This window comes from Clytia hemisphaerica, unplaced genomic scaffold (genome assembly GCF_902728285.1).
Source record: "Clytia hemisphaerica strain Z4C2 unplaced genomic scaffold, Clytia hemisphaerica genome assembly, whole genome shotgun sequence".
Taxonomy (NCBI): domain Eukaryota; kingdom Metazoa; phylum Cnidaria; class Hydrozoa; order Leptothecata; family Clytiidae; genus Clytia; species Clytia hemisphaerica.
The window spans coordinates 710,600-737,142 of NW_027103721.1; the positions used below are offsets into that span (position 1 = coordinate 710,600).

The 26,543-nt window shown below is 34.8% G+C and overlaps 2 protein-coding genes and 1 pseudogene across 2 annotated transcripts; 2 read left to right on the top strand and 1 right to left on the bottom strand.

The window, feature by feature from the left end:
• Positions 1–3,545: 3,545 nt before the first annotated feature.
• On the top strand, positions 3,546–7,959 carry LOC136804406 (aromatic-L-amino-acid decarboxylase-like). Its single transcript, XM_067061120.1, has 5 exons — positions 3,546–3,553; positions 4,662–4,832; positions 5,173–5,345; positions 5,611–5,823; positions 7,395–7,959. Exons 1-5 carry the CDS (start codon positions 3,546–3,548, stop codon positions 7,868–7,870), a joined length of 1,041 nt encoding a protein of 346 aa, XP_066917221.1. The 3' UTR covers positions 7,871–7,959.
• A 1,069-nt stretch (positions 7,960–9,028) lies between these two features.
• LOC136804407 (aromatic-L-amino-acid decarboxylase-like) lies at positions 9,029–16,234 on the top strand (annotated as a pseudogene).
• A 6,594-nt stretch (positions 16,235–22,828) lies between these two features.
• Positions 22,829–24,628, bottom strand: LOC136804334 (uncharacterized). The gene is made up of 3 exons (XM_067061041.1): positions 24,158–24,628; positions 23,540–23,706; positions 22,829–23,192 (listed from the first exon to the last, which is right to left on the bottom strand). The coding sequence occupies exons 1-3, from the start codon at positions 24,223–24,225 to the stop codon at positions 22,918–22,920; spliced, it is 510 nt and encodes a 169-aa protein (XP_066917142.1). The 5' UTR covers positions 24,226–24,628; the 3' UTR covers positions 22,829–22,917.
• Positions 24,629–26,543: the final 1,915 nt, after the last annotated feature.

Genomic DNA, 26,543 nt, shown 5'->3' on the forward strand with positions numbered 1-26,543 from the left:
CATTTTTTATTTGTTATTGCTAGATAGGTTTTGGAATAAAAGATAACTGGGTATTAAGAATACAATTAAAGCCAGCCCTTTTTTTAAACAATTATTCGATTTTCAGTGGACATTTCTCTCGCAGAATGATTAAGCTGCTATTCAAGGAGCCCCTACTCTGAAAATTATCTCTCAATAAAGGCTTAAAAAATATAAAATCATTGTAGGAGTGACTCTTAGAATTAAATTACCCTGTTACAGTAAACTAAGAGATTTGAAGGCAATATAAAACTTTCAATGCAAGCCCGTCAATCGAGGAACGGTTCTGCCATTAAAGCCACCCCTCGAAGGTGCCGCTTGTTTATGAACAGTTAGTTACCTACTGCTTAATCACAAGAAAACTTTCTTTAGAACCCATGCTCCTGAATATAGAGATAAAAATAGAAATTTTTTATTACATTAAAGTAAAAGTATTATTTTTGTTTGTTTATTGTAACTTATTTTCATGTTTGTTTTTTTTATTTACTACTTTTTTTGTTTTTCTTATTTTCAAAAACTTATTTTGATTTTTAAAAACTTAAAACCAAAATATATTCTTCTTCTCGAGAGCTTTACGCATGCGTGAATTCGACATCTCGCTTTGTCTCATTTTGAGTTTTTTTTTGAAGGACCCGTGTCACAAGTGATACACGATCATGGTATTTTGTCTAAAGAAAAAATATTTTTTGATACCAATGATGCAATCAATTAGCATTTCATTTTTTGCTAAGTCATTTTGAAAAAGAGCATTAGTTTTGCCTAATTATTAATCATTTTGCGAAAGGTCGGGTTACTAGTTCTAAATCTTTGGCCCATCCCCTTACAGTTTTATGTCGCTATGGTCGACATTTGGGAAGTCTCTCTTAATATAATGGGTAAGTACTGGAAACCAGAAAATATGTAACTGTTTATAGAGTTTAATGCTCAAATCTCCAATTTTAATTGGATTTTGGACTTTTTGAGAATGGCTTTCACTTTTGACTTAAGAAAGATAAATTTCAGCATGCGTATTTGAGATAAATGGTATCAAAGGTTTCAAAAGTTTGTAAAATGAAATTTTTTATTCAATTAGTAAAAATGCTCACCTTTTTCTTCTTTTTAGAATCTTTAGAAAAAACTTTCAATTCAATCCACTCAAAACCACCTTTTCAATGAGGTATTGTGATTTCTAATGATCAGAGCAACAATCGAAAATTTACGAACTGACAATTTCTTTTTGGAACGGACTTCAGCTTCGCTTTTTTTGTTGAGTAAAGCTTACAGCTGACTATTAGTCGCGCGGCTGAGGTCGAAAAAAGTGGCTAGAAAATGATTTTCGTGATACACCTCTTAGATTCACCTTTTTTCGATGGAAACTCTCGAATTAGTATATGTAGATTCCAAAATCAAAAAGGTTTCCACGATATATTATCGTGCAAGTAACTAGTAAATGGCGATTTTTTGCGTTTCCAGGCAAAATTGCAAGGCCTGGAAATTCATGATTTTTGGGGGGGTCTTCAAATCAAAAAAAGACCTATATCACATGATAGAGCTCTTCAAACTGAGCAAAAAAGTGTATTACACCAAAGTCCCAACTTCTCTAGATCAAAAGTTATGGGCCTATTTGTGGTCAAAAAGGTGTTTAATTTTGCATAAATTAATGCAGATTGTGGGGAAATTCCCTGTTTTCCATCAGTTTTTTACCACAAATAGGCTAATAAATTTTGATCTAGAGAAGTTGGGACTTTGGTGTAATACACTTTTTTACTCAGTTTGAAGAGCTCTATCATGTGATATAGGTCTTTTTTTAATTTGAAGACCCTCCAAAAATCATGAATTTCCAGGCCTTGCAATTTTGCCTGGAAACGCAAAAAATCGCCAATTACTCGTTACTTGCACGATAATATCGTGGAAACTTTTTGATTTTGTAATCTACACATACTAATTCGCGAGTTTCCGTTGTTTTTTTTGGAATCTAAAAGATGTATCACGAAATGAAACGTTTTTCGACCTCAGCCGCGCGACTATATCTAGCTCTTCGGTCTTTCATTCAGTGGACTACTTCGAACTTTTATTATTTGAATCTTTCTATAATTCGAACTATTTTGTTAGCTATTTTTCCTCGTTTTGACTAATTTTTCATCAAATTTGATTTTTCATGTATGAAAATGTATGGGATAAAAACTACCAACTACTACTACTAACTAATACCGAAATTCAGAAGGAAAAATTCATGGATTTCCGATACCGAAACAATTTCAGCATTCCGAAATACCGAAGGAATTTTGCCTGATTTCCGAAATTCCGAAGAAAAAAGGGTCGATTTCCGCAATTTCGAAAACCCTTTCGAAAACCCCACTGTGTCGGGTTACTTTTTCTTGTTTCCACTGTCAGTTATATTGACACATGCTTTATTAATGTGGTATCGTCGTTATGGTTTAGGTTAAGTTAGTTGACTTAGATAATATTTTCAATAAAAACTGTTACATTGATTTGTATTTAATATAACACGTTGAGATGGACGGAGACTCTTTCCATTTACAATTTTCTGCATCATTCTCAAATTTTACCTCGAAATGGTATTTTCTCAAATTTTACACCCTTACAGTGCACTTTTTCCCACTTGCTCACAAATCAACCCTTACAGTGCACTTTTCCCCACTTGCTCACAAATCAACCCTTACAGTGTACAAAATCAATAACAGTGCTCATAGTAACACAGCTTTATACTAATTCGAGTAAAGATTTCGTTGATTATATTTAGACGAGACCAAATTAATTAGTTGTTCTACGGGCAGATCGTTAGAAAAATATGGGTCGGTCGGTAAAATAAGAATAATTTTTTCTTTTATCAGGATTGGTAAAAGTACCGAAAATATTTTCCAAAAATTATCTGGATCAAAAATTCACTTTTTTTATCTTCTATGAAGATCATAATAAAATTTCAGTGTACACGCTTGTTTTAATAAGAATACACTTTAAAAGAATGTCCATGATGAAAATGGCCAAAAAATTAAGAATAATGCTAAGAATATCACCATCATGGAATTTTGCTACTCAAGCTAAGAATGCCATTTTAGAGCCTTTTAAATTATAAATTGTCAGTCAGCCCCAAGTAAGGCTCACTTCATTCACAAAATGTTAAATCTAAGAATGATGTAAGAATATTTTAGGATGATTTTCCCAAAAAGGTTAAGATGATGAAATGGATTTACACCATTCTTATATAAAAAGCGTGTATGGAATGCTTGATTTTCCAAATTTTTCAATTTCTTGAAGTTGAGTTAATTTTCAGCTTTATCCAAATTTAATTCTTACAAATAACTAGTCTGTAAAATATATTATAGTGGAAATTCAATATTATTATTTTTTCATTTTAGCAAAAATAGGGTATCGGTCGGGCCCGTAGAAAATATTTACATAGCTACTTGAACGATGTAAATAAATATTCCTCTCAAGAATATTAGATAGAAAAATATTAGGTAGGGATCATAAAGAAATTATCTTCTCAACGAGCACAAAAAGTCGAGCATCATATATAAATCAAAATGGACAGGTAAGATTTGTTTATTTTTGTGCCATTCAGTTCATATTTTTTACTTAATGATATCTACGTATTTTGTCCTTCATCCTGTACCATAGTTTACACGTTTTTCTTATAAAAACATTCAAAATTTTGAAGCCTTTGGATATTCTTAACTTTTTTAGTTTCAAGCCTAAAAATGTTAAACGTGTTCTTATTTTCACTATTTTGTGAGTATTTTTGTCCATTTTCCCTAAGAACATATGTGTTTTTAGGACTTTAGGGTCTGCAAAGCCTTAAAATGTTCTTTCTTGTTCTTAAAATTTTTATCATCGAAGCCTTATGTTCTTTTATAGTTTGTTCTTATAAAAAAAACGTGTACCTAGAAGAACAAGTTCACCGTATTTTGTTGGCGTGTTGATTAGAATAGTTTAACTAATAGAAAGAAAGAGTCCTTTTCTTCGGTTTTTCCTTCGATGAAAATACAAAATGGCAATAATTACCAACTAATTGTTCCAATTCTTTTTGTAGTTTTTGAATCTGGTAGGTGTATATACCGTATTACTTCGTATAAACGCCCATTCTTTTAAACGCCCCCTTCTTTTAAACGCCCCTCTTGAAAGGAAAATTATTTAACAAACATCCCTCCCCCCCCCGAAAAAAAACGCCCCCTTCGAATGAACTAGAGGAGGGGTATTTATTAGGAGCTTGTGACTTAAATACTTTGATACAAGATTTGATTAGGATTGAAAAGGAAGATTTTAGTCTTTTTTGTAATCAGATAAGTTTTGATGTAATTTTAGTCGCTGGTCCAAAGAAATTGGCACTGAAATCCTGGTATAGAACTAAAACAAAAAGTTGATTTGCTCTAAATTTTCGACGTTAGACTCAAATAATTTAAACGCCCCCTCGAATAGACGCCCCTCCTAAAATAAAAAATATTAAATAAACGCCCCGGGCGTTTGTTCAAAGTAATACGGTATGTTCATTACTGCAATATTTGTCAAAAGATCGTGCAATTTCAATCCTATGTTTTATTTCTTTACCAGACCACCCAAACCAACAATCGATTCGTCTGATGATTTTCGAACATTCGGCAAAAGGTTGGTGGACATAATCGCAGATTATCATGACAAACAAGTGAATTTCCAGTATTACCAGATGTTCGTCCCGGTTATCTTTCTAGACTTTTACCTACGGAAGCATCCGATCATCCGGAAAGTTGGGAACGAGGTTGGGAAAGTATTTGTAAAGATTTTGATACAACGATTCTTCCTGGAGTGACTCACTTCAATTCACCTCATTTTCACACATATGAACAATTTTTATTTTTTAGACTTTTTGAATTATAAGTTATAATTTAGCTCTAAAAATTACGCGAAATTTACCACATATTTTTCTGACACAAACTTGAAGAGATTTTTTTATTTTTGTGAGAATGAGCTTTTAAATCAAGAATTGAAAATGAAAGTGAAGATTTTCATATGATAATTTACCTAAAAGTGTCTTCTTGAATTTGATTGAAACTGAAGTATCCCGACTGATATAAAGTTTCATGGTTAGAAAATTACACCATCTAATACATTTTTTTCTAAACGGACTAGAAATTTTCCTTTCGTTCTTCGAAATTTTAGTCACCTACACATTTCTTGATATTTTCCCACCGCCAACAATTACGCATCTTTGATGGGAGACATGCTGTCTGATGCATTCAGTTGTATCGGTTTCTCGTGGATCGCTTCTCCTGCTTGCACTGAACTAGAAATGATCACTATGGATTGGTTGACTAAAAGTCTTGGAATGCCAGAAGCCTTTCACCATTCAGGTATTTTGATTTGTTTTAAGCCAATTCTAAAAATACATGCCCTTTTCTATGTAGGTCTTTTCCACTTTGCATTTTTGGAGCCTATTGTTTTGGGCTCCAAAGGCTCCAAACATTCGATTTTTTTACTTCTTGATGTCACTTTAGGCTTTAGAAGCTCTTGAAGTAGCGAAAAATTGGAAACACTTGAAAGTTTTTCCCCCAAAAAATTCAAGTGTTAACCAGTTTTTGGTGCTCACTAGCTAGTAACAATGTCCTTTTTCCAAAGGTCCAGGTCAAGGAGGTGGTGTCATCCAAGGAAGTATGAGTGAAACTATACTCATTGCCATGCTAGCTGCCAAACAACGTATAGTTGAAAAACATAACTTGAACCAAGTTGACTCTGTCTCAAAACTTATTGCGTATGGATCAAAACAGGTGCACTCGTCGTTGGAAAAGGGAGCTCGGATTGCAGGTACACAACTTCGACTTTTAGGGGGGTGTACGGGATATCGGTACATCGGCATTGGCCTTTTTTTATATCGGTAAATCGGTATTAGAGGAAAAAATTGATCGGTAATCGGTATTTTAAGACCATCTCGGTATCGGTAACAGACCCTTTTTTATATCGGTATTTCGGTATTTTTGGTCAACTATCGGTATCGACCCCCTCCTTGGTATCGAAGATCATGAGCCATTGCGCTCCAAAACCAATTTTGGTGGAATAAATTTTAAAATCTTGCAATTTTTTAAACAAAATATCTTAATTTTTTTGCTCGCTTCGCTCGCACTAGCCTCTTCGAATTATTCTTGATAAGTATAAAATTCTCATCGCTTTTTTAGGGTTTATGCTATATGGTTGCGGATGACTTTCAAAAATTTTCCATATTGCCAAAGCCTCCTTTTCCATGTGAATATATGAACGATATGTTCTAAGCACTCATATGTAAATTAGTACAAATTAAGGAACACTCGGGGACGCCAATTTTAAGAATCATGGCTGCAATTTTGATAAGGCAAGAGTCTCAGCAAGGGGTCTGCTTGATACATTTTCCTGCCGTGAATACAGTTGACGCTCTCTAAACGATCCATTTTGGCGTTTTTGCAGGGGGCCACGCCTCCCCAAGTGGAGTTTTGAACGCCGAACTCTTAAAATTACCCTAAAATGCGCTTTAAATTGCGCCCAAAGACCAGAAATAACTTGAAAAATCATGAAATTTTTTTTGGTCCCTTCGCTCGCAATTAAGTTATAAGACGATTTTTGAAGGGAGATCTAACTGCACCCCACGACCAATTTGGTGAAAATAATATTCAAAACAAAAACTCACAATTTTTTTCTTGCTTCATTCGCACGCACTAGCTTCCTTCAATTTTTTGATCTAGAGATCTAGAGAGTATTAAATTTATATCTTTATCCGTTACTTTCTACTATTCGACATTCTATCACTCGATAAGCTCCCATTTTCGATGAAAGTTCGAGGTTCCTTGATGGTTTTCCGTTCTCTTATTCAATTTTTAGCATCTTGCTAAACTTTTGGTTAAATTTAAGCTCTGTTTTGGAAAAAATTTTGGCTCGCGTCAAACAGAGTTAACTTTTCCCACTGACTAATAGAGAAGCATGACCATGGTTGTGTTTTTTGTTCTTTTTTTGTCAAAACTTTTGTTCAATGTTATTATACTGTAATTGGCTTTACTCAAACCATCTCGATGAGCAATGTCACAATTTTTTCTTGCTCGCTTTCCTCGCATTTCCTAAATGTTTCTAAAATGACCTGAATTTTAACTTCAATTTTTGGTATACGAATGCAACCAAAAAATGGGCGCCAGAATAAGCGTACAAGGCGCCTTAAGCCAAAATTCTACTTTTGCCTGCCCCCTTGATCTACCCACCACGCTACTGTTTGGTAATCGTCATAGAGACTTTGGATGATGACAAACCCAACCTTTATCGTCCACACATACCGAGCACCCATATTTGACTAAGTACCCCCTCCGGGAGATAAGTACCTGAAAAATTGGGAAAAATTGATCGGTATCGGTATTACGAAGGCCCGTACGCCCCCCACCTTTTAGATATTGATGGCAAACACAGCATGCGTGGGGAGGTTTTGGAAAGTGCAATCAAAGAAGATAAGGCTAAAGGTTTGATGCCATATTTTGTATGCGCGACTTTGGGTACCACAAGTTTATGTTCATTTGATGCGATTGATGAAATCAGTGCAGTGGCAAAACAAGTAGGATTGTGGGTGAATGTAGATGCGGCTTATGCTGGCGCCGCTCTGATTTATCCGGAGTATAGATACCTCATCACAAATTGGAATGGAATTGATTCTTTCGCTTTGAGTTGCAATAAATGGCTTGCGATTTGCGATTGTGCCGCCCTGTTTGTTCGAGATTCACTGGATTTACTCGAGACCTTTAATGTCGATCCACTGTATTTAAAACATCAGTATAAAAAAGAAGCAGTTGATTTCCGAAATTGGCAAATACCTTTGTGCAGGCGTTTTCGATCTTTGAAATTATGGATGGTATTGTCAGCTGGAATTTAAAGCCAGCTGGCCACCCAATCAGAAAATGGTTCGATTAAACCCCCGCAAACTAACAAGGCAACAAACATATAAATGAGCTACACACAGCCCAAGACCAATATCTCATAACGATCGACAGTTAAACTACGCAAATGCTGAAACGGGCGGAAAATAATAATTGAACGAGTTAACCGACGAGCAGATTGGTCGTAATGGATGGTTGCTTTTATGAACTTTTGCAAGACAATATAATACAAACGTCTTTGTAGAACTTATTCGTAATTTTCTTTTCATTTAACAGTTTCAGAAGACAACGAATCAGCTCTTCTTCGCGTTTGATAGTTCAATGACATCGTCAGATTTCCGTAACAAAACAACGCTCTTCCCTTTATCAGCTTTTGCAATGACAATACTTTTGTCTTTGCTCAATTCAATTAAGCCCCCCCCCCCAGTGGTTTGCATGAATGCGTGAAATTTGAAAAAAAAATGCGTTAATGCGTGAATTGAAAAAACTTGCGTGAACGTGAAAATCCACTTTTTGACTGCGTGAATGCGTGAATCTGGGCTATTTTGTGCGTGAATACGTGATTGTGTGCAGTGTTTCCGATTTTCCAATGTTGCCCCGATTTTTCCCGAAAATTTTCCTATTTTCTGAAAAATTGGGTTATTGCGTGAAACTCGAGGAAAATTTGCGTGAATGCGTGAATTTCGAAAACAAATTGTGTGATTGCATGAATTGAGGGTCCGCTGGGGGGGCCTCTTATAAAATCATTGTAAAGGTAAGATCAGCAATAAGAAATTTAAACAAGCACAAAATGGTTGGGTTGAAAGAACTCTTATTTTTGCTTATGGGTTGTAAGTTTGAATAAAGTAATATGGATCTTCAGACTAAAATAGAACTAATTACTAAATTTTTTGAGAGATCTTCGGTAATGATAATTAGTAATGATTGATTAGTAATTATTTGCAGCTTGCGTTATTTTAATCATCTGTCAAAATTATTTGCAGCTTGCATTATTTTAATCATCTGATGTTATCCATGGCATGGCAAGCTGTGAAAGCTTTTCATCGAAGATGGGGGTAAAAATGGTGAATCCACCTCCATTCAATGGGGGAATGCCAAATCTCTTGAACTGTGTACTTGAACTATGTAAATTAATATTCCTCTCTTCTAGAATATTAGATAGAAAAATATTAGGTAGAGATCATAAAGAAATTATCTTCTCAACGAACACAAAAAGTCGAGCATCATATATAAATCAAAATGGACAGGTAAGATTTGTTTATTTTTGTGCCATTCAGTTCATATCTTCTACCTTATGATATCTACGTATTTTGTTCTACATAGTTTACATAGTACCATAGTTTACACGCTTTTCTTATAAAAACATCCAAAACTTTGAAGCCTAAAAATGTTCTTATTTGCACCATTGTGTGAGTCTTTTAGTCCATTTTCCTAAACATAGGTGTTTTAGGGTCGCTGATTAGAAAGGGTTAACTAATGCATTGAACGAGTCCTTTCTTCGGTTTTTCCCTCGATAAAAATACAAAGTGGCAATAATTATCAACTAATTTTTCGAATTCTCTTGAAGTCTTTTGAATCTGGTAGGTGTATATACCGTATTACATCGTATAAACGACCCCTTCTTTAAAACGCCCACTTGAATAAACGCCCCCTCGAATAAATGCCCCTCCTGAAAGGAAAACTATTTAACAAACTCCCTCCCAAATAAACGCCCCCTTTGAATGAACGCTCTAGAGGGGGGTGTTTATTAGAAACTTGTGACTTAAATACTTTGATACAAGTTTTGATCAGCATTCAAAGGGAAGATTTTAGTCTTTTTTGTAACCAGATCAGTTTTGATGCAATTTTAGTCGCTGGTCCAAAGAAATTTGCACTGAAATCCTGGTATAAAACTAAAATAAAGAGTAAATTTGCTAAATATTCGACGTTAGACTCAAATAATTTAATAAACGCCACCTTCTTTTAAACGCCCCCCCCCCACCGGAATAAACGCCCCTCCTAAAATCAAAAATATTCAAAAAACGCCCCGGGCGTTTATTTGAAGTAATACGGTATGTTCATTGCTGCAATATTTGTCGAAAGATCGTGCAATTTCAATCCTATGTTTTATTTCTTTACCAGACCACCCAAACCAACAATCGATTCGTCTGATGATTTTCGAACATTCGGCAAAAAGTTGGTGGACATAATCGCAGATTATCATGACAAAACACGTGAATTTCCAGTATTACCAGATGTTCGTCCCGGTTATCTTTCTAGACTTTTACCTACGGAAGCATCCGATCATCCGGAAAGTTGGGAAAGTATTTGTAAAGATTTTGATACAGCAATTCTTCCAGGAATGACTCACTTCAATTCACCTCATTTTCACGCGTATGAATATTTTTATTTTTTTGGACTTTTTGAATTATAAGTTATAATTTAGATCTAAAAATTACACGAAATTTACTACATATTCCTGACGCAAACTTGAAGAGATTCTATTTTTGTGACCTTAATTAAGAATCGAGAATGAAAGTGAAGATTGTCACCTGATAATTTATAGCCTGGGAGCCAAACCTGAAAAATGACATTTTGCTTAACCCAAGATTCTACAGGATAAGCTATACATTTTTGGAATCCTCAACTATCCTAGTTTAAGAAATGTTCGGTCCCCAAAGCTAACTCCTGGTCAATTTTTCATACTGGGCCCAAGTTTAGGGGCTACTTTTAACCCTTTCTATAGATTTGTTAAGGAAAATACATTTCCATGTATGATTAATTTGCTATATCACATGAATAAATTGACAAATTGCTTCGAAACTTTGCCTAAAGATAGATTGGTGATCAAAAATCATTGGCAAAAAATTTTGCGAAAAATTATTTTTTGGGATTTACCTGGGGGGAAATAGGGAAAATTAGGGTATTTTCACTGAATTTCATAAGACTGGGACCTACCAAAACAACTTTTAATAAGGCACAAACTTTGTGTTATGATAAAATTTGATGCGATACACCAGAAAAATTTCTTGTCAAATGTATTTAGTATCATTTTCGACGCTTTAGGGGGTAAAAATGCCCGTTTTATTGAATAGACGATATCGGCTTTCCGAATTCTCCTCGAATGATTACCCATGATGCATTGCGCAAAAAATTCACGAAAAGTCGATATCGTCCGTGAATTTTTTTGCGCAATGCATCATAGTAAAGGGGCCAAGCCTTGGATCCCGTGACATCTTTTCTACGACCTAGCCATTTTTAGTCTATTCCAAAGAACAGTATATTACAAGATGTTTTTGAGAGGGAGGACGCGGACTAGGCCCGGGAAAACTTTTTATGACAAAAATAGTGACGCCATAGGCAAAACTGCAAGGGAAAATAGGGTTAGAGAAATAGCTGATTTTCAAAAGTCAAAATAAACAAAAATGATTGGTACCTTCTGAAAGAGCATGAAATTCTGAGCAAAAAATGTATTACAACAACTCTCTGACTAAAACACACAAAGAAATACAGCCACTTGAAGTTCAAAAACATACCGACGTCAGTACGATCAAGACAAGATTTGACGTCAAATCACAGTAGCTGACAGTTATAGTTGGTCTTAAAGCAGCTGTATTCTTTTGTGTGTTTTAGTCACAGAGTTGTTGTAATACAATTTTTTGCTCAAGATTTCATGCTCTATCAGATGGTACCAATCATTTTCGTTTATTTTGACTTTTGAAAATCAGCTATTTCTCTACCCCTTGTTTTCCCTTGCGCAGTTTTGCTTATGGAGTCACTATTTTGGTCATAAAAAGTTTTCCCGGGCCTAATCTGCGTCCTCCCTCTCAAAAATATCTTGTAATATACTGTTCTTTGGAATAGACTAAAAATGGCTAGGTTGTAGAAAAGATGTCACGGAACCCCAGGCTTGGCCCCCTACTATCATGGGTAATCATTCGGGGAGAATTCGGAAAGCCGATATCGTCTATTGTTACATAATTCACTGGTTATCTCGCTTGAAATGTTTTTTAGAAATAATTTGAATTTGAATTTAGTGTAATATACTCTGGAAAATTACAATTCTGACTTGAAACTATCACATTCAGAGTGCAACTGCGGACAAACCAGGGGGTAAAATTGGCTATTTTATTGGATTTTTATCGATGTTTATTGATTTATGGGCCCATTTGACCCATAGAACAGTATTAATTAAGGTGTACAAAGTTTGATTTCTAACTACTGGAAACATTGATACTTTCTGATATAGACAATATAGGAAAGCAATATGTGGTTTTCATTATCTGGCATCAGGGATACATGTGGCAAATTAGGGGGTATATATGCCAATTTCTAGTTCGAAGTTACCTAAGTTTTGATGTTTTTTTGAGAAGTTTTCTCAAAAACTTAAATTTTTAGGATGGAAACCTGCTCTAACAAACTTTAAACTACAATTCCATCATTTCTTAGTCCTTTTGATGACAGCACAACATTCCGATGCCTTTAACTGAACTTATGGCTGCATAGTTACAGTTACTTAATGGTAACTTTGTTAGCTTTTGCTCTGAAATTCTTTGTACTGCTTCTCAGGACCTCCCGAAATAGTCCCTACTAGCAGCGTTTTAAGTACAGTTATTATCTCGAGTCTCTGGTACTTGATAAATAATTGCTAGAAGGCGTAGAAATAAAGTGTGATTTTGCGGGTTAAGGGGGATACGGCCTGCCTGACGAAGAAAGCCGAATCATCTTCGATGAAAATAGAACTTGATGTCTTCTATAAGGTCATGCTTGGAGGTGACTTCTCTTTTTTTCCACCATTTTACTTTCCTTTTAACAGTGGCTTGCCTCAAAATAAGAAGTTCTACTTAAAAACCAGCAGTAGTGACCGTTTTGGGAGGTAAAAGCTGACAAAATTACGCTAAATCACTGTAGCTATGTTGCCATAACTTCAATTAAAAGCATCCAAACGCAACTGTGAAATAGAAATTGGCATATTTACCCCCTGATTTGCCACCTGTATCCCTAATGCCAGATAATGAAAACCACAGATTGCTTTCCTCTATTTATCTATCAGAAAGTATCAATGTTTCCAGTAGTTAGAAATCAAACTTTGTACACCTTAATTAATACTGTTCTATGGGTCAAATGAGCCCAAAAATCAACCAGTTTGTCCAGTTTCACTCTGAATGTGATAGTTTCAAGTCAGAATTGTAATTTTCCAGAGTGTATTACACTAAAGCGAATTAGAACTATTTTCAAAAACAATTCAGGCGAGATAAGCAGTTAAAATTGCTCAAATTATGTAAAAATTCAATGAAATGAGTATTTTTACCCCCTAAAGCGTCGAAAAATTATACTAAATATATTTGACAAGAATTTTTTCTGGTGTATCACATCAAATTTTATCATCACACAAAATTTTGTGCCTTATTAAAATCGTTTTGGTATGTCCCAGTCTCATAAAGTGTCAAAATTCAGTGAAAATACCCAAATTTTTCCTATTTTCTCCCAGGTAAATCCCAAAAAGAATTTTTCCCAAAGTTTTTTGCCAATGATGATCACCAATTTATCTTGAAACTTTAGGCAAAGTTTCAAAGCAATTGGTCAATTTATTCATGAGATATAGCAAATTATATCATACATGGAAATATATTTTCCTTAGCAAATCCTTGCAAAGGGTAAACAGTACCCCCTGTATGAAAGTAGCTTTGGGGACCGACCATTTCTTAAACTAGGATAGTTGAGGATTCCAAATATATATAGATTATCCTGTAGAATCTTGGGTTAAGCAAAAGTGCTTATTTAAGGAGATATAGGATTTGGCTCCTGGACCTAAAAGTGACTTCTTGAATCCGATTAAAACTGAAGCATCCTGACTGCTATAAAGTTTCGTGGTTAAAAAATTATACTATCCTTTATACATTTTTTTCTAACTAAACAGACTAAAAATTTTCCTTTTTCAAGGTACTGCACCTGACCACAGACTCGGTCTTCAGCTTATCGCTTCCTTTTGTGTCTTGTGCATTCCTTTCTCATTTATTCTCTGCACTATTGCTATTCTTTATTTTATTTTATTTTTTTTATTTTAAATACCGGGTGACCCACGAAAAAGTTCGGGCCTTTCTCGGCGTCTTGAGGCCGAACAAATGTCCCAAAGTGCTCGGAATTTTGGTATTTAAAAAGTAGATATCCTAACTTAAAATTTGAGCTATCACTTTTTAAATTTGACCAACTAGTTCTCTACTTATGACATTTTAAACTCAAAATTCACTTTTCGGAAAGTGTAAAAAACACGTAAAAAGAGGTATTAAATTAATGCAATCAATTAGAAAATCTCTTATAAATTGACTTATTTAACGAGTTTTATGACATTAATAATTATTAAAAACACCTTTTAAAGTAGTTTTTGTTTAAACCAAGACTAGTTTTTATCAAAATTGGCACTTTCAAGGAATTTTCTCAAAAACTGTATATCAAAAACGTCTAAAAATACCTAATTTGATACCCCTTTTTTACCTGTTTTTTACACTTCCGAAAAGTGAATTTTGAGTTTAAAAGCTCATAACTAGGGAACTTGTGCGTCAAATTTAAAAAGTAATGGCTCGGATTTTAAGTTAGGATATCTACTTTCTAAATAATAAAACTCCAAGCACTTTGGGACATTTGTTCGGCCTCAAGACGCCGAGAAACGTCCGAACTTTTTCGTGGGTCACCCGGTATCTTTTTCTACAATGTATGTTGGGTTTTTGTTACAGATTGTCATGGTTAGTCGCTAGTTTGTATTTTCATCAGTGTATATTTAACTTCACTCTATTTCTTTCTTCGAAATTTTAGTCACGTAAACATTTCTCGACTACATTTTAGATATTTTCCCACCGCCAACAATTACGCATCTTTGATGGGAGACATGCTGTCTGATGCATTCAGTTGTATCGGTTTCTCGTGGATCGCTTCTCCTGCTTGCACTGAACTAGAAATGATCACTATGGATTGGTTGGCTAAAAGTCTTGGAATGCCAGAAGCCTTTCACCATTCAGGTATTTTGATTTGCTGTAAGCCGATTCTAAAAAAGCATGCCTTTTTCTATGTAGTCCCAGGGGGGCACTCGATTCAATAACGACCAAACGTGCGGTCCAAAATTAGGCCTTTGAACTCGGACCCTTACAATAATTTTTCTCATCTTTGCTGATTTTCACCCTTACAGTGCACTTTGGGAAGCTTGAAGAATATGCGTATGGTAGGTTATTTGCCTTGAGTACCCCCCCCCCCCCCGGGTATGAAAGTAATGACAGTAACGTCCATTCAACATTCGATTTTTACGATTACATCACTTTGGACTTTAGAAGCTCTTGAAGCAGCGAAAAAGGGAAAACAAACTTCCCCCAAAATTAAAGTGTTAACCGGTTTTTTGTGTGAGATACTGCGCTCTCGCTAGCTAGTAACAATGTCTTTTTTTAAAGGTCCAGGTCAAGGAGGTGGTGTCATACAAGGAAGTATGAGCGAAACTATACTCATTGCCATGCTAGCTGCAAACATCGTATGCTTGAAAAACATAACTTGAACCAAGTTGACGCTGCTTCAAAACTTGTTTGCGATTGGATCAAAACAAGCGCACTCGTCGTGTGGAAAAGGGAGCTCGGATTGCAGGTACACAACTTCGACTTTTAGATATGGATGGCAAACACAGCATGCGTGGGGAGGTTTTGGAAAGTGCAATCAAAGAAGATAAGGCTAAAGGTTTGATGCCAATATTTTGTTTGCGCACTTTGGGGACCACAAGTTTATGTTCATTTGATGCGATTGATGAAATCAGTGCAGTGGCAAAACAAGAAGGGTTGTGGGTGAATGTAGATGCGGCTTATGCTGGCGCCGCTCTGATTTGTCCGGAGTATAGATACCTCATCACAAATTGGAATGGAATTGATTCTTTCGCTTTGAGTTGCAATAAATGGCTTATGGTCACGGCTGATTGCGCCGTCATGTTTGTTCGAGATTCACTGGATTTACTAAAGACCTTTAATGTTGATCCACTGTATTTAAAACATCAGTATCAAAAAGAAGCAGTTGATTTCCGACATTGGCAAATACCTTTGTGTCGGCGTTTTCGATCTTTGAAATTATGGATGGTATTTAAATGTTACGGGGTTGCTGGCCTTCAGCATAACATACGTAAACAGACGCAGCAAGCTAAAATGTTTGAGAATTTAGTTAAAAGTGATTCTAGATTTGAGGTTGTAAATGATGTCAAGATGGGTCTCGTTTGTTTTCGATTGATTGGCGATAACAGCCTTAGCGAAGAGTTGAACAATCGAGTCAACGAGGCAGAAAAATTCACATGTCACCTGCTAAGACCGAAAAAAAATATTTTTTGCGTTTGGTTGTTTGTTCGCGATGGACAGTAGACGAAGATCTTGAATTTGCTTGGAACGAGATACAACATCATGCTAATGAAATTTTAATGGAACAAAAATGAATAAACCTTCCAGGATTTATAGAGGTCTGTGACGAAGAACTGAATCATAGATATCGAACAAAAGTAGCTTCCTAAATGGGAATCTAGAAGGCCCTGCAAGTAAATCTTTTTTGTGGGTTTTAAGATACAAAGTGTGTAATGGGTATGAATTAGAGGCAGAATACAATTTTAGTAATTATAATTTTCTAATCCCATCGAAGAGAGTCTACGTAATGTTCTAGTTGGTGAATTGGGGAGTTGCTAGTTTCGAGTTGGAAAGTTGGTAAAACTTAAAGGCGACCGAAAATTTTCTAATTTAAACTAATGTAGCCCAAAAGTACAAGGGAGCTAAATAATGGGTAGATGTTATATCGGATGGCCAAAAGTCACTTTTTTTAATTTCCTATCTCTTATCCTATTTTTCTCTTTTCTGACTGTCTGAGAGTTTGTTTTTCATTTTCTAACTATCTATGTTTTCTAAGTTTTGATCTGTCAATCATATTTCGTCCAATCAAATAGGGTACGAACCCTCGCCAAATAAAGACCTTCGGTTCCGGAAGCCAGCACTCTATCCACTGAGCCATCGTCGCATGCTAGATTCTGCAATTTGAAAGAACTTATATTCGAACGGACAAATCTCTTTATATATATGAAACTCCCAACCCTACCGGTGCTCCTACAAGGATCCCTTCGGGATCCTAAGTTAAGTGACTGGGTACGAGTGCCCCTATGAGGACCTCCGGTCCTTTATTGTGACTCTCGAGCTCCAACCCTGACCCTAACTGATGATAACCGAACCCCCGTCTTCCAGGGTGACTTTTATCGATGCGCGGATGAGAAAATAAATAAGGTGACTTTTGAGATAGATGCAACGTATCATTGGTCTTTATATATTATCCTTTTTATCTAATACATACTATACTTTTTATCTATGTATCTAAATATCTATGTATCCATTATCTATATATCTATATATCCATGTATCTATATATCCATGCATCTATATATCTATGTATCCATGTATCTATATATCTATGTATCCATATATCCATGTATCTTTAATTGCAAGCAGAAGATAATTTACTACGATAATTTGTACGTTCGGGTTGTCAGCGCTTCAAAATTTGAAAATTGGCCGCTATAAAATTTCCCTCACAAAGAGGTTTCACTTACCAGATGAGTGTCATCATTGTTTTAAGAAGCATCAAGTAAAATTCAATCATCAATCAGTCAATTTTGATACTTACTTGGATAACTTGGAAACAAACCACCAAAAACGATTCCTCTTTGATGCTGACAGTATGTTTCTTTTTGCAGATTTATCCACAAATATTCAGTCACTTTATGTAAATATACAGGCAAAAGTGCAGTTAGTTTATTCTGAAAGTTGCAAATATTGTCTGATTGTGTCCATCCTGCTGGTTTTTTTCAACCAACGAATAGAATGGAAACAAACCATCAAAACCAGGAAGGAATTATAAGAAGACTTCATCGTCAACCATTTCTTGTGACAATCATACAAAAATCGTCATGATCCAGTTCAACTCTTTATAAAGCACAAAAACCAAAGAAAAATTGTGAAGGAGCAACAGTTGTTGTACGAAAAGGTGGTACTTCACTAGGCTATAGTTTGGCAACAGCAGTCTGATCATCATGTAGAAGGTGCATAGACTCTCTTTGTTTTTGAGCCAGCAGAAGAAAATTGATGAATAACCAAATCATCTGGCCAGATGATCCAAATCAATGTCATTCCGCAGCAAGTTGATGTGCTGGCAAGAAGAGAAAGTTTTTTGTAGGTAGGCAATAGCAACCGGTTCAAATAAATAGTCATGCACGAAACACTGAATTTTCAAAAATTTTTAGCCATATATGGACCAACTTAGTATATCGCGCACACATTTTACCAAACGAGATACGCGCTGCGGAGGCCCGGAATCTTCGAATCAGTAATTTTTGAGTTAGGAATTCTCGAGTTAGCAAAATTATGACGTCATAAAAGTGCAAATAATGACGTCACTTGACTCTAACTCAATTTTTTATTTTCAAAAAAGGATTTTCGAGTTAGAATTAACTCGAATTTTATTTTTCGCAAAAACTTTTTCGAGTTAGCTAACTCGAATTCTTTTTTCACAAGACCTATTTATAGAATTTATAGAATTTATAAATCTATAGAATTTCTCATTTTTTCAATTTAAAAAAAATTAAAAAATACTTGGCACTTTCGATACTTCCATTCAGTATCATCTTTGATTTTCTAATATAAACTTCTTGCATTGAAAATTGAAAATAATATTTTCAAATACTGAAAATTCTGTCGTGAAAAATTGAATTTGACAAAACCAAACCAATTTGTAAAAAAGACGTCTCGGATAAAAAATTTGAAACTTGAAAATGATTTACAATCAGTTACAAAGAAAACGAAGGAAACAATAGTTTTATTCAGTCGCATCTTTGTTAGTCTGATTTATCTCTACCTCAAAGAGTTAGGTCATTTGAAACTTTCTGATTATGCAGTACGTCAAAGGTCCCTTCGTTGACAGGTAGTTGTGCCACTGAGGTTGAAGAAATTTCATTCCTAACACAGTCCTGTGTATCCTAAAGACTTAAGATCAAGCACTTTCTAAATAATTACAATTTTTTTTATTGGCTCAGGCTGGGCTGTTCTTAATTCTTTGAATTTTTCAGGCTTAAATGTTCTTACGATGTTTTTTACTTCAGAACTTAAAATAGATTTAAAAGCAGTACTTTTTTAGAAATCTGAGGCTCAGATTGTTCTTAATTTGTTCTTAGGTTTTTGCCTAAATTTCAGCCTCGTGTTCTTGTAAAATTGTTCTTATAAAAAAGGGCGTTGTTCAATAAAAAAGGCACACTGCAGGACTATGTTTGCAGATTATGGAAATGTCACTTTTAATTGAATCGAAATAATAGACAGACTTTATGTTACGATTCTCTATCACTGACTCTTTTTAAAAAGCATTGATGACTTTTTGTAAGTTGTGTTTTCAACGACGGCAATAAAAGTATCAACTTTGAACCTCATCCAAAATCTTGGATGGTCGTCATGGTTACTTTTGTCTTCGTTGATTGCGCGCTGAATAGAATCTCGATTCGTCGGCACAGCGTCAATATATGATTTCTCCTGTGCTATTCACGGTAGAGACGGCCCCCAAAACGGAGGTCATCATTAAAATGAGGATTCTCACTTAGATTTATCAGAATTAAACGATTTTTGTTTATTTTGAAAGAATGATGGTTGTACTTAAAAATGAACATGTTTTTGATGGTTTGAGACAGATTCAAAATAACATTTTTGCGTCTGAAGGAAATATTTTAACACCAAAATTAGATAAAAATTGCATATAACTCACTCTAGCTCTAGCTACTTGGATATTGAAAATAAGTTATGAAAACGGGGTATAGGAGACTTTCTACACCTAATGCCGTTCAGAAAATGCAGATACATCTGCGACTTTAGAGGCTGGGTAAAAGATATAGTATCTTAAAGGTCAACCAGTATTTTGGGGCCCTAGAATCAGCATTGATAAAACCGAAAATTCTAAATATGAGAAACAGCAAAGAATCTTGGAATTCCATTCCTATAAGCAGCTTGAAATAATAGTTTATAGCAAAAATTAATCATATAAAAATTAATGTTAAATATAATTTTTTTTGCTGAATCAGCAAAAACGGGAAATTCTGTCTTTTTTTTGCAAAATGTAGAAGAAAAACACCTCTAAAGCTTAATATTTTCAGTTTTGGTTAAGCTGTTTTTCTAAAATTTTCACAGCATATTCCATACATGAATGGAACTATACTTCCGGGAAATAAAGTAGAGATGTTAAAGTTTTTCATGCAGCAAAAATTTTTGTTTCCTCTAGATTTGAGAGAAGTTTAAATTTGATCAACGTTTTGGGGGCCACATACTGTAGAATGTTTTATTGTTTGTTGCTGTCTAGTTCCAGGACTTTTGCAGTTTAATTTCCTTCTGGGTAAATACACTATGACATAAATTTCACGTGGAAAAATTTCCTTTACGTAATATATACTCTTCGGATACTCTTTGGTCTTTGTCTGCAAACATAGTCCTGCAGTGTGCCTTTTTTATTGAACAACGCCCTTTTTTATAAGAACAATTTTACAAGAACACGAGGCTGAAATTTAGGCAAAAACCTAAGAACAAATTAAGAACAATCTGAGCCTCAGATTTCTAAAAAAGTACTGCTTTTAAATCTATTTTAAGTTCTGAAGTAAAAAACATCGTAAGAACATTTAAGCCTGAAAAATTCAAAGAATTAAGAACAGCCCAGCCTGAGCCAATAAAAAAATTTGTAATTATTTAGAAAGTGCTTGATCTTAAGTCTTTAGGATACACAGGACTGTGTTAGGAATGAAATTTCTTCAACCTCAGTGGCACAACTACCTGTCAACGAAGGGACCTTTGACGTACTGCATAATCAGAAAGTTTCAAATGACCTAACTCTTTGAGGTAGAGATAAATCAGACTAACAAAGATGCGACTGAATAAAACTATTGTTTCCTTCGTTTTCTTTGTAACTGATTGTAAATCATTTTCAAGTTTCAAATTTTTTATCCGAGACGTCTTTTTTACAAATTGGTTTGGTTTTGTAAAATTCAATTTTTCACGACAGAATTTTCAGTATTTGAAAATATTATTTTCAATTTTCAATGCAAGAAGTTTATATTAGAAAATCAAAGATGATGCTGGAAATTTTAGTTCATTTCTGGCAATAAAAACTAAAATTGAAAATTTTAATCAAAATTCAATTTTCAATTTTTTAACTCGAAATTTCGTCAAAAATTGTTTGAACAGAACATGCATTCATGCTCCTGGATAATAGGAGGGTATACTATTATGTGAAACTTTTTTGAGAAAGGGATTGGAAACAAACTGATAGTGATACATCTTATTAGGGGAGAAACAACTCCACTAGAAACCTTAAGTATTGTCCCTTGGAAATTCTGAAAATATGTGCAAAACTTCCTTGGAAATTCTAAAAATATTTGCTGAACAAACCCCTATAGCAAGTAAGGACTATTGCAAACTAGGATAAATTATCCTATTTAGGCTTTTATCCTAAATAGGCTAAAATATTTAACCTAGATAGGATAATTTATCCTAGTTAAGCTATGGGAAAAATTCAAATTGAAATATTGGAAAAAACAAAAAACAAAAAAACAAGAAGGATTGTGGGTGAATGCCATATTTGTTCGAGATTCACTAGATTTAGTGAAGAGTTGAACAATCGAGTCAACGAGGCAAAAAAAATTCACATGTCACCTGCTAAGACTGAAAAAAAAATTTTTTGCGTTTGGCTGTTTGTTCGCGATGGACAGTAGACGAAGATCTTGAATTTGCTTGGAATGAAATAAGACATCATGCTAATGAAATTCTAATGGAACAAAAATGAATAAACCTTCTAGGATTTATAGAGGTCTGTGATGAAGAACTGAATCATGAATATTATGAACAAAATAAGCTTCCTAAATGGGAGTCTAGAAGGCCCTGCAAGTAATTTTTTAGCTACAAAGAGTCCTATTTAATGGGTATCGAAATGAATTAGAGGCAGAATGCACTTTTAGTAATGTGTTATTTTTTAATCCCATGGAAGAAGCCTGCAAATTCATAGCAAAATATTATTATAACAAAGTTGATCTTGGATAGTTTAATAAACAAATAATTATAGATTAGTATTGGTAATTAAGATCACTGACGAATGTAATATTCTTTAGCAAAAAGTATTTTTATATCTCTCTTTTTAAAAAAATTGAGCCAAATTATTAGGAATGTTAAAGTCTGTCTCAATTTAATTTGCAGCGGAGACAAAAAAGGGTATAAGGCTTCTTCATTTTCAATCTACATTTCTCGATATTCTTTTTTCGATAAGTTTTTTCTTTATGATAATATTCCACTCCTGTTTGTCTTTTCAATAAGCGAAAAACCGACATCTTATTCAAATTCTATCAAAAGTTATAGTCTTTTTTTGTCTCCGCTGCAAATTATATTGAGAAAGACTTTAGTTTTACTCAGGACCATAAATGTCTACCCCGGGGGGGGGGGTACTTAGGCAAAAATGGGTGCTGGGTATGTGCGTGCCTTAAGGATAGGGTTTTTCACCCTCCCAAAGTCTCTCTAAGGGTTACCAAAACAACAAAAGTCAAAATCAGTCTCTCTAAGGGTCTGTTTTTTCACAAACTCGGGTCAAAGAAAAGTGAAAAGTCAAAAAAGTGAGAACATTTTTAAAAAAAGTGAGAAAATTTTTCAAAAATTAGAGAAATTTTTCGAAAATTGGAGAAATTCTTTTAAAAATCGAATTTCTTTGGCCCATTATAGAAATTTTTTGTGAAAAAGTCTCTCTAAGGGTTGGGTTTTTCTACACTGAGTCTCTCTAAGGGTCACCTTTTCACCAAAATTCAGTTTCTCTAAGGCTAAGGGTCCAGAGGTCTGGCACGCACATACCCGACACCCATCAATCCTAGTACCCCCCCGGGATGTCTACAGAACACACCAGACATCTGATAATCCTTTAAGAAATAATAAAATATCATTTTATTAAAATCCCCTCAAAGAAAAGTTCCATACTGATCTATCATACAAGTGCATTCTTTGTATTGTTAATTATGAAGTAATACCCAGAAATTGTTGATTCTGTATTCCTTTCCACCCCACGCAAAACATGCACCAACGAGGTTACCGTGACTATCAGTGCCCGCTTTACCAGGGATGGTGTGACCATGAATAACACCCTTCGCAAAATATGATTGGCCTCCGTCATAACCTCCAACTATTCCATTCACAGGTGGTCTGTCACCTGTCTTCATTTTTTGATAACGATGTGTCGTGGTTGATGTTAAAATTTCATAATTTTGCATTCGGTGTTCGGCACCACCTGAAGAAATAAAAATGGAAATATCAACGTATATCACTCGTTAACTTTAGAAAGTTTTAGCAGCTGTTCTCTTTCTGATTCGAATCTTTCGGTAATTTGAAAAAAAATATTGTTTCCTTCAGCTTTGAAAGCCAAACAAAATACTCTCTTTATTTTGAAAACTTCTTGGTATCTTTGAGATCGAATTAGAGAGTCAATTGTACTACCCCAAAATATGAGTCACTCGCCCATAACTTTATTCTCCCCGATGATCTTTTAGTGGGTGGGTCAGTATTTTAGAAAATTAGCCTGTCAATGCTATCTGACATGAAAAATGTTTAACAAAATTTAATTTCAGAAAGGCTTACCATATGGGATACCTGCTTTCACAAGCAACCCATTTGGGTACGCTCCAGCTTTTCCAGGAACCCACTTTCCATCGACCACTGCTCTTGCGTGATAAGAATGACCTCCATCATAGCCTCCAATCACACCATGGTGCGGAGCATAGCCGTTTGCATGAGCAGAAACATATCTAAAGTAATAGATTAAAGAAATCTCAAATACATTCCCTTGTTTTATTAAGTGTGTTTCATGTAAAACGTAGAGGTTATATGAGAAGACTAGAGCGAGCTTCATCAGGGAACCATCAGGGACAAATGCGAATGCGAGACTAGGCTACGTCATATTTTCCTTCGTTTTGAGCATAAAAATCCATGGCCTAAAAGTCTGGAGCTGTATATTTATTATGTAGACTAAGGCGAGACTTGGTTTCTCAAGAATAGATGTTGTCGTATAATTCATCATCGCCGTGTTTTTTCTCCTCTACAAATATGAACGGCTTGAACATTTCGCTCCATGTTTTTTTTCAACGCTTTAAAAAATAACTGGAGGATCCTTTTAAGGAAAAATTCTGATAGTATTGTTCCCCCGTTGACTTTAAAAACCAAACATAGCCCTACTATAGGTTTTATTCTGATACTTACCTTGTAAGTGCTTCAGCTGATCCCAATATGGCAAGAGTCATAAACAAAATGGTTACGCGGTGAATCATAATGTTTTTGTGTTCCAATATGGTTGCGTTTTTGCTTATGGTAGAATTTTTGTCCTTGGTTACGAATTGAACAAGAAGGCTACTGGTTGGTCTTTTATAGGGTACCCAGTAGGCTAGGACGCTGACTGATCTTACCGAAACAATATCTTGATATCATTAGATAATTAGTTTATCGTCTGATTATATATTTTCACGAGTTTATACGAGTTTTGGGAACAAACATTTTTCGCTTCCCGCTTTTATTTTCCGGGTGTTTTATTGGAGCACGGAATTCAAAATAGTTCATTAAAGTCGAAAAATAATTTTCTTTTACTTCATCGGTCATCTTCTAGAGGCTGAGACTTCCGATAAAAAATAATCATATAGCTGACATCAGACATCAAAGTACCTCTGTAATAAAAATTAAATTACTTTGCATCAAAGGATAGAGTTTTGACAAGCTGACGATGATTTTGCCTCTGTTATCTTTGTTATGATATAGATAAAAGACTTGAGAAGAATAGAACAACAGAGACTTTGGTCGAAGTTTTGACGTTGTTAGTAAGGTATTCCCAAGTGGTATATCATCAAAATCTATTGTTTCATTTTATGCTTTTAACGAGGCGGCAACGAAGCTAGCAGCCCTTTCTACAAAAAGACAAAGGAGATGGATGTCCAGTCGTTTATATGTTCATGGTTTCTGGTTATGGTAACCTCAAATCACCTTGTGTCTCAAACACGTGATAAAACGGGATATTAGAAAATTCATCCCTCATAGGGTACCATTTTGGAAAATTAAAAAAAACAGGGCAAAAATATTTTGGAATAAGAGAAAATTTGTCAGTGGTGTACTCCTTTAAGTTTACAAGGATAGTAACCTCCGTGAAAGCTCTCATATACTATAGCTTATCACTCAGTACAATTCCTTCAAATTTTTGTCCAATGATTTCGATAAATGGCTTAACTGATATCACAGTTTCGTATGATATGATATATCAGTCAACAGTTAAATGCTACTAATCGTTTTATCTACATCTTTGAAGTACCTACATTTCCCGGTGCATACAGTACCTACATTTCCCGGTACATAAAGTGTGTCTCAAAAAATCTGCATCGGAGGACAGAATTCATGACGTAATGTTTTCTACGGAAAGACCCCGGTTTTTACCAGAAGTGGCAAATTTCATACAAATTTTGTCTAGCCATCACTGGCTAAAACCGGGGTTCCGTAGAAAACATTACGTCATGAATATCATGAATAGCCTGTTCTGTAACTTGCGATGAAATAGTGGTGGTGAAGTAGTGAGTTTTCATGGTCAGAAATCTGATAAAAAAATGTAGAAGAAAAATCAAAGATCAACTGGTATTGTGCTCCAACATAAGGCTTTAAGGTGGTAGTACACTTAAAACCCCGTTTTTCAAGTTTGGTCTCAAAAGACTTCATGTTTGTTGATTCCCAGCTGCACCACAAGGCTTTATTAGGCGCGTTGGTATAAAGGGAAATTAGACAGTACTTACCGTTAGTGCTCGCCGATTGGGATCATAGTGACTTTGAAGACTTAAAGACTGTTGAGCCCTCCAGGGATAGTCAGGTAACAGAATCCCGGAACAGAATGTAGCTGAAAAAAGTGTTTCTTTGAGCCTTTTTGCCTTTTTCTGGGTTAATTTGCAAATTAAAAACTTTTTTTACACATGATTTTCTCAAAATATTGTTTTCGCACGCTGGCAAGATAATTCAAGAACTTAAGGGCTCTGACCATAGTGAATTTTTTATATTTGCCACTTACAAAATGTAAAGTTCTACTTGATGTAGCCCACAAAACTGTGGCATGTTATACATTTCTGTTAGGTCAATTATCTAAGAATCGCAATGAAAAAAATTGATGAAGAATAAAATGAAGACTTTTGCGAAAAAGTATTTCAACTTTAAAGGCTTAGTTTCGGCGGAGAAAAAAACATTTAAAAAAAATTGTTGCGGTGGATGATGTATCTTTTATCGAACTAAAATTAGTTTTTCGGACAATTTTTCTAAAAGCTTATTTGTCTCAAAATCTTGAAAATAGTGCTTTTTGTTTGACCAATTTTCCATCCCAATTTTTCATAGAAAAACAGCCATAATTTTTGATGCATTGATTTAGAAAATTTTTCCGAAAAATTTAAAACAGTTCAATTCTTTGCGGACAGTTTGAAAAACTTAATTACCCATTAAAACGTAGCACTTTTTATAGAAGGTGATGCAACATATTATCAACGGGCGCGTTCACACTGGAAAATTTACCTAATTAAATCTATCAAAGTTAAACAAAGAGATTTATGATGGATGAATACACTGGTTTATT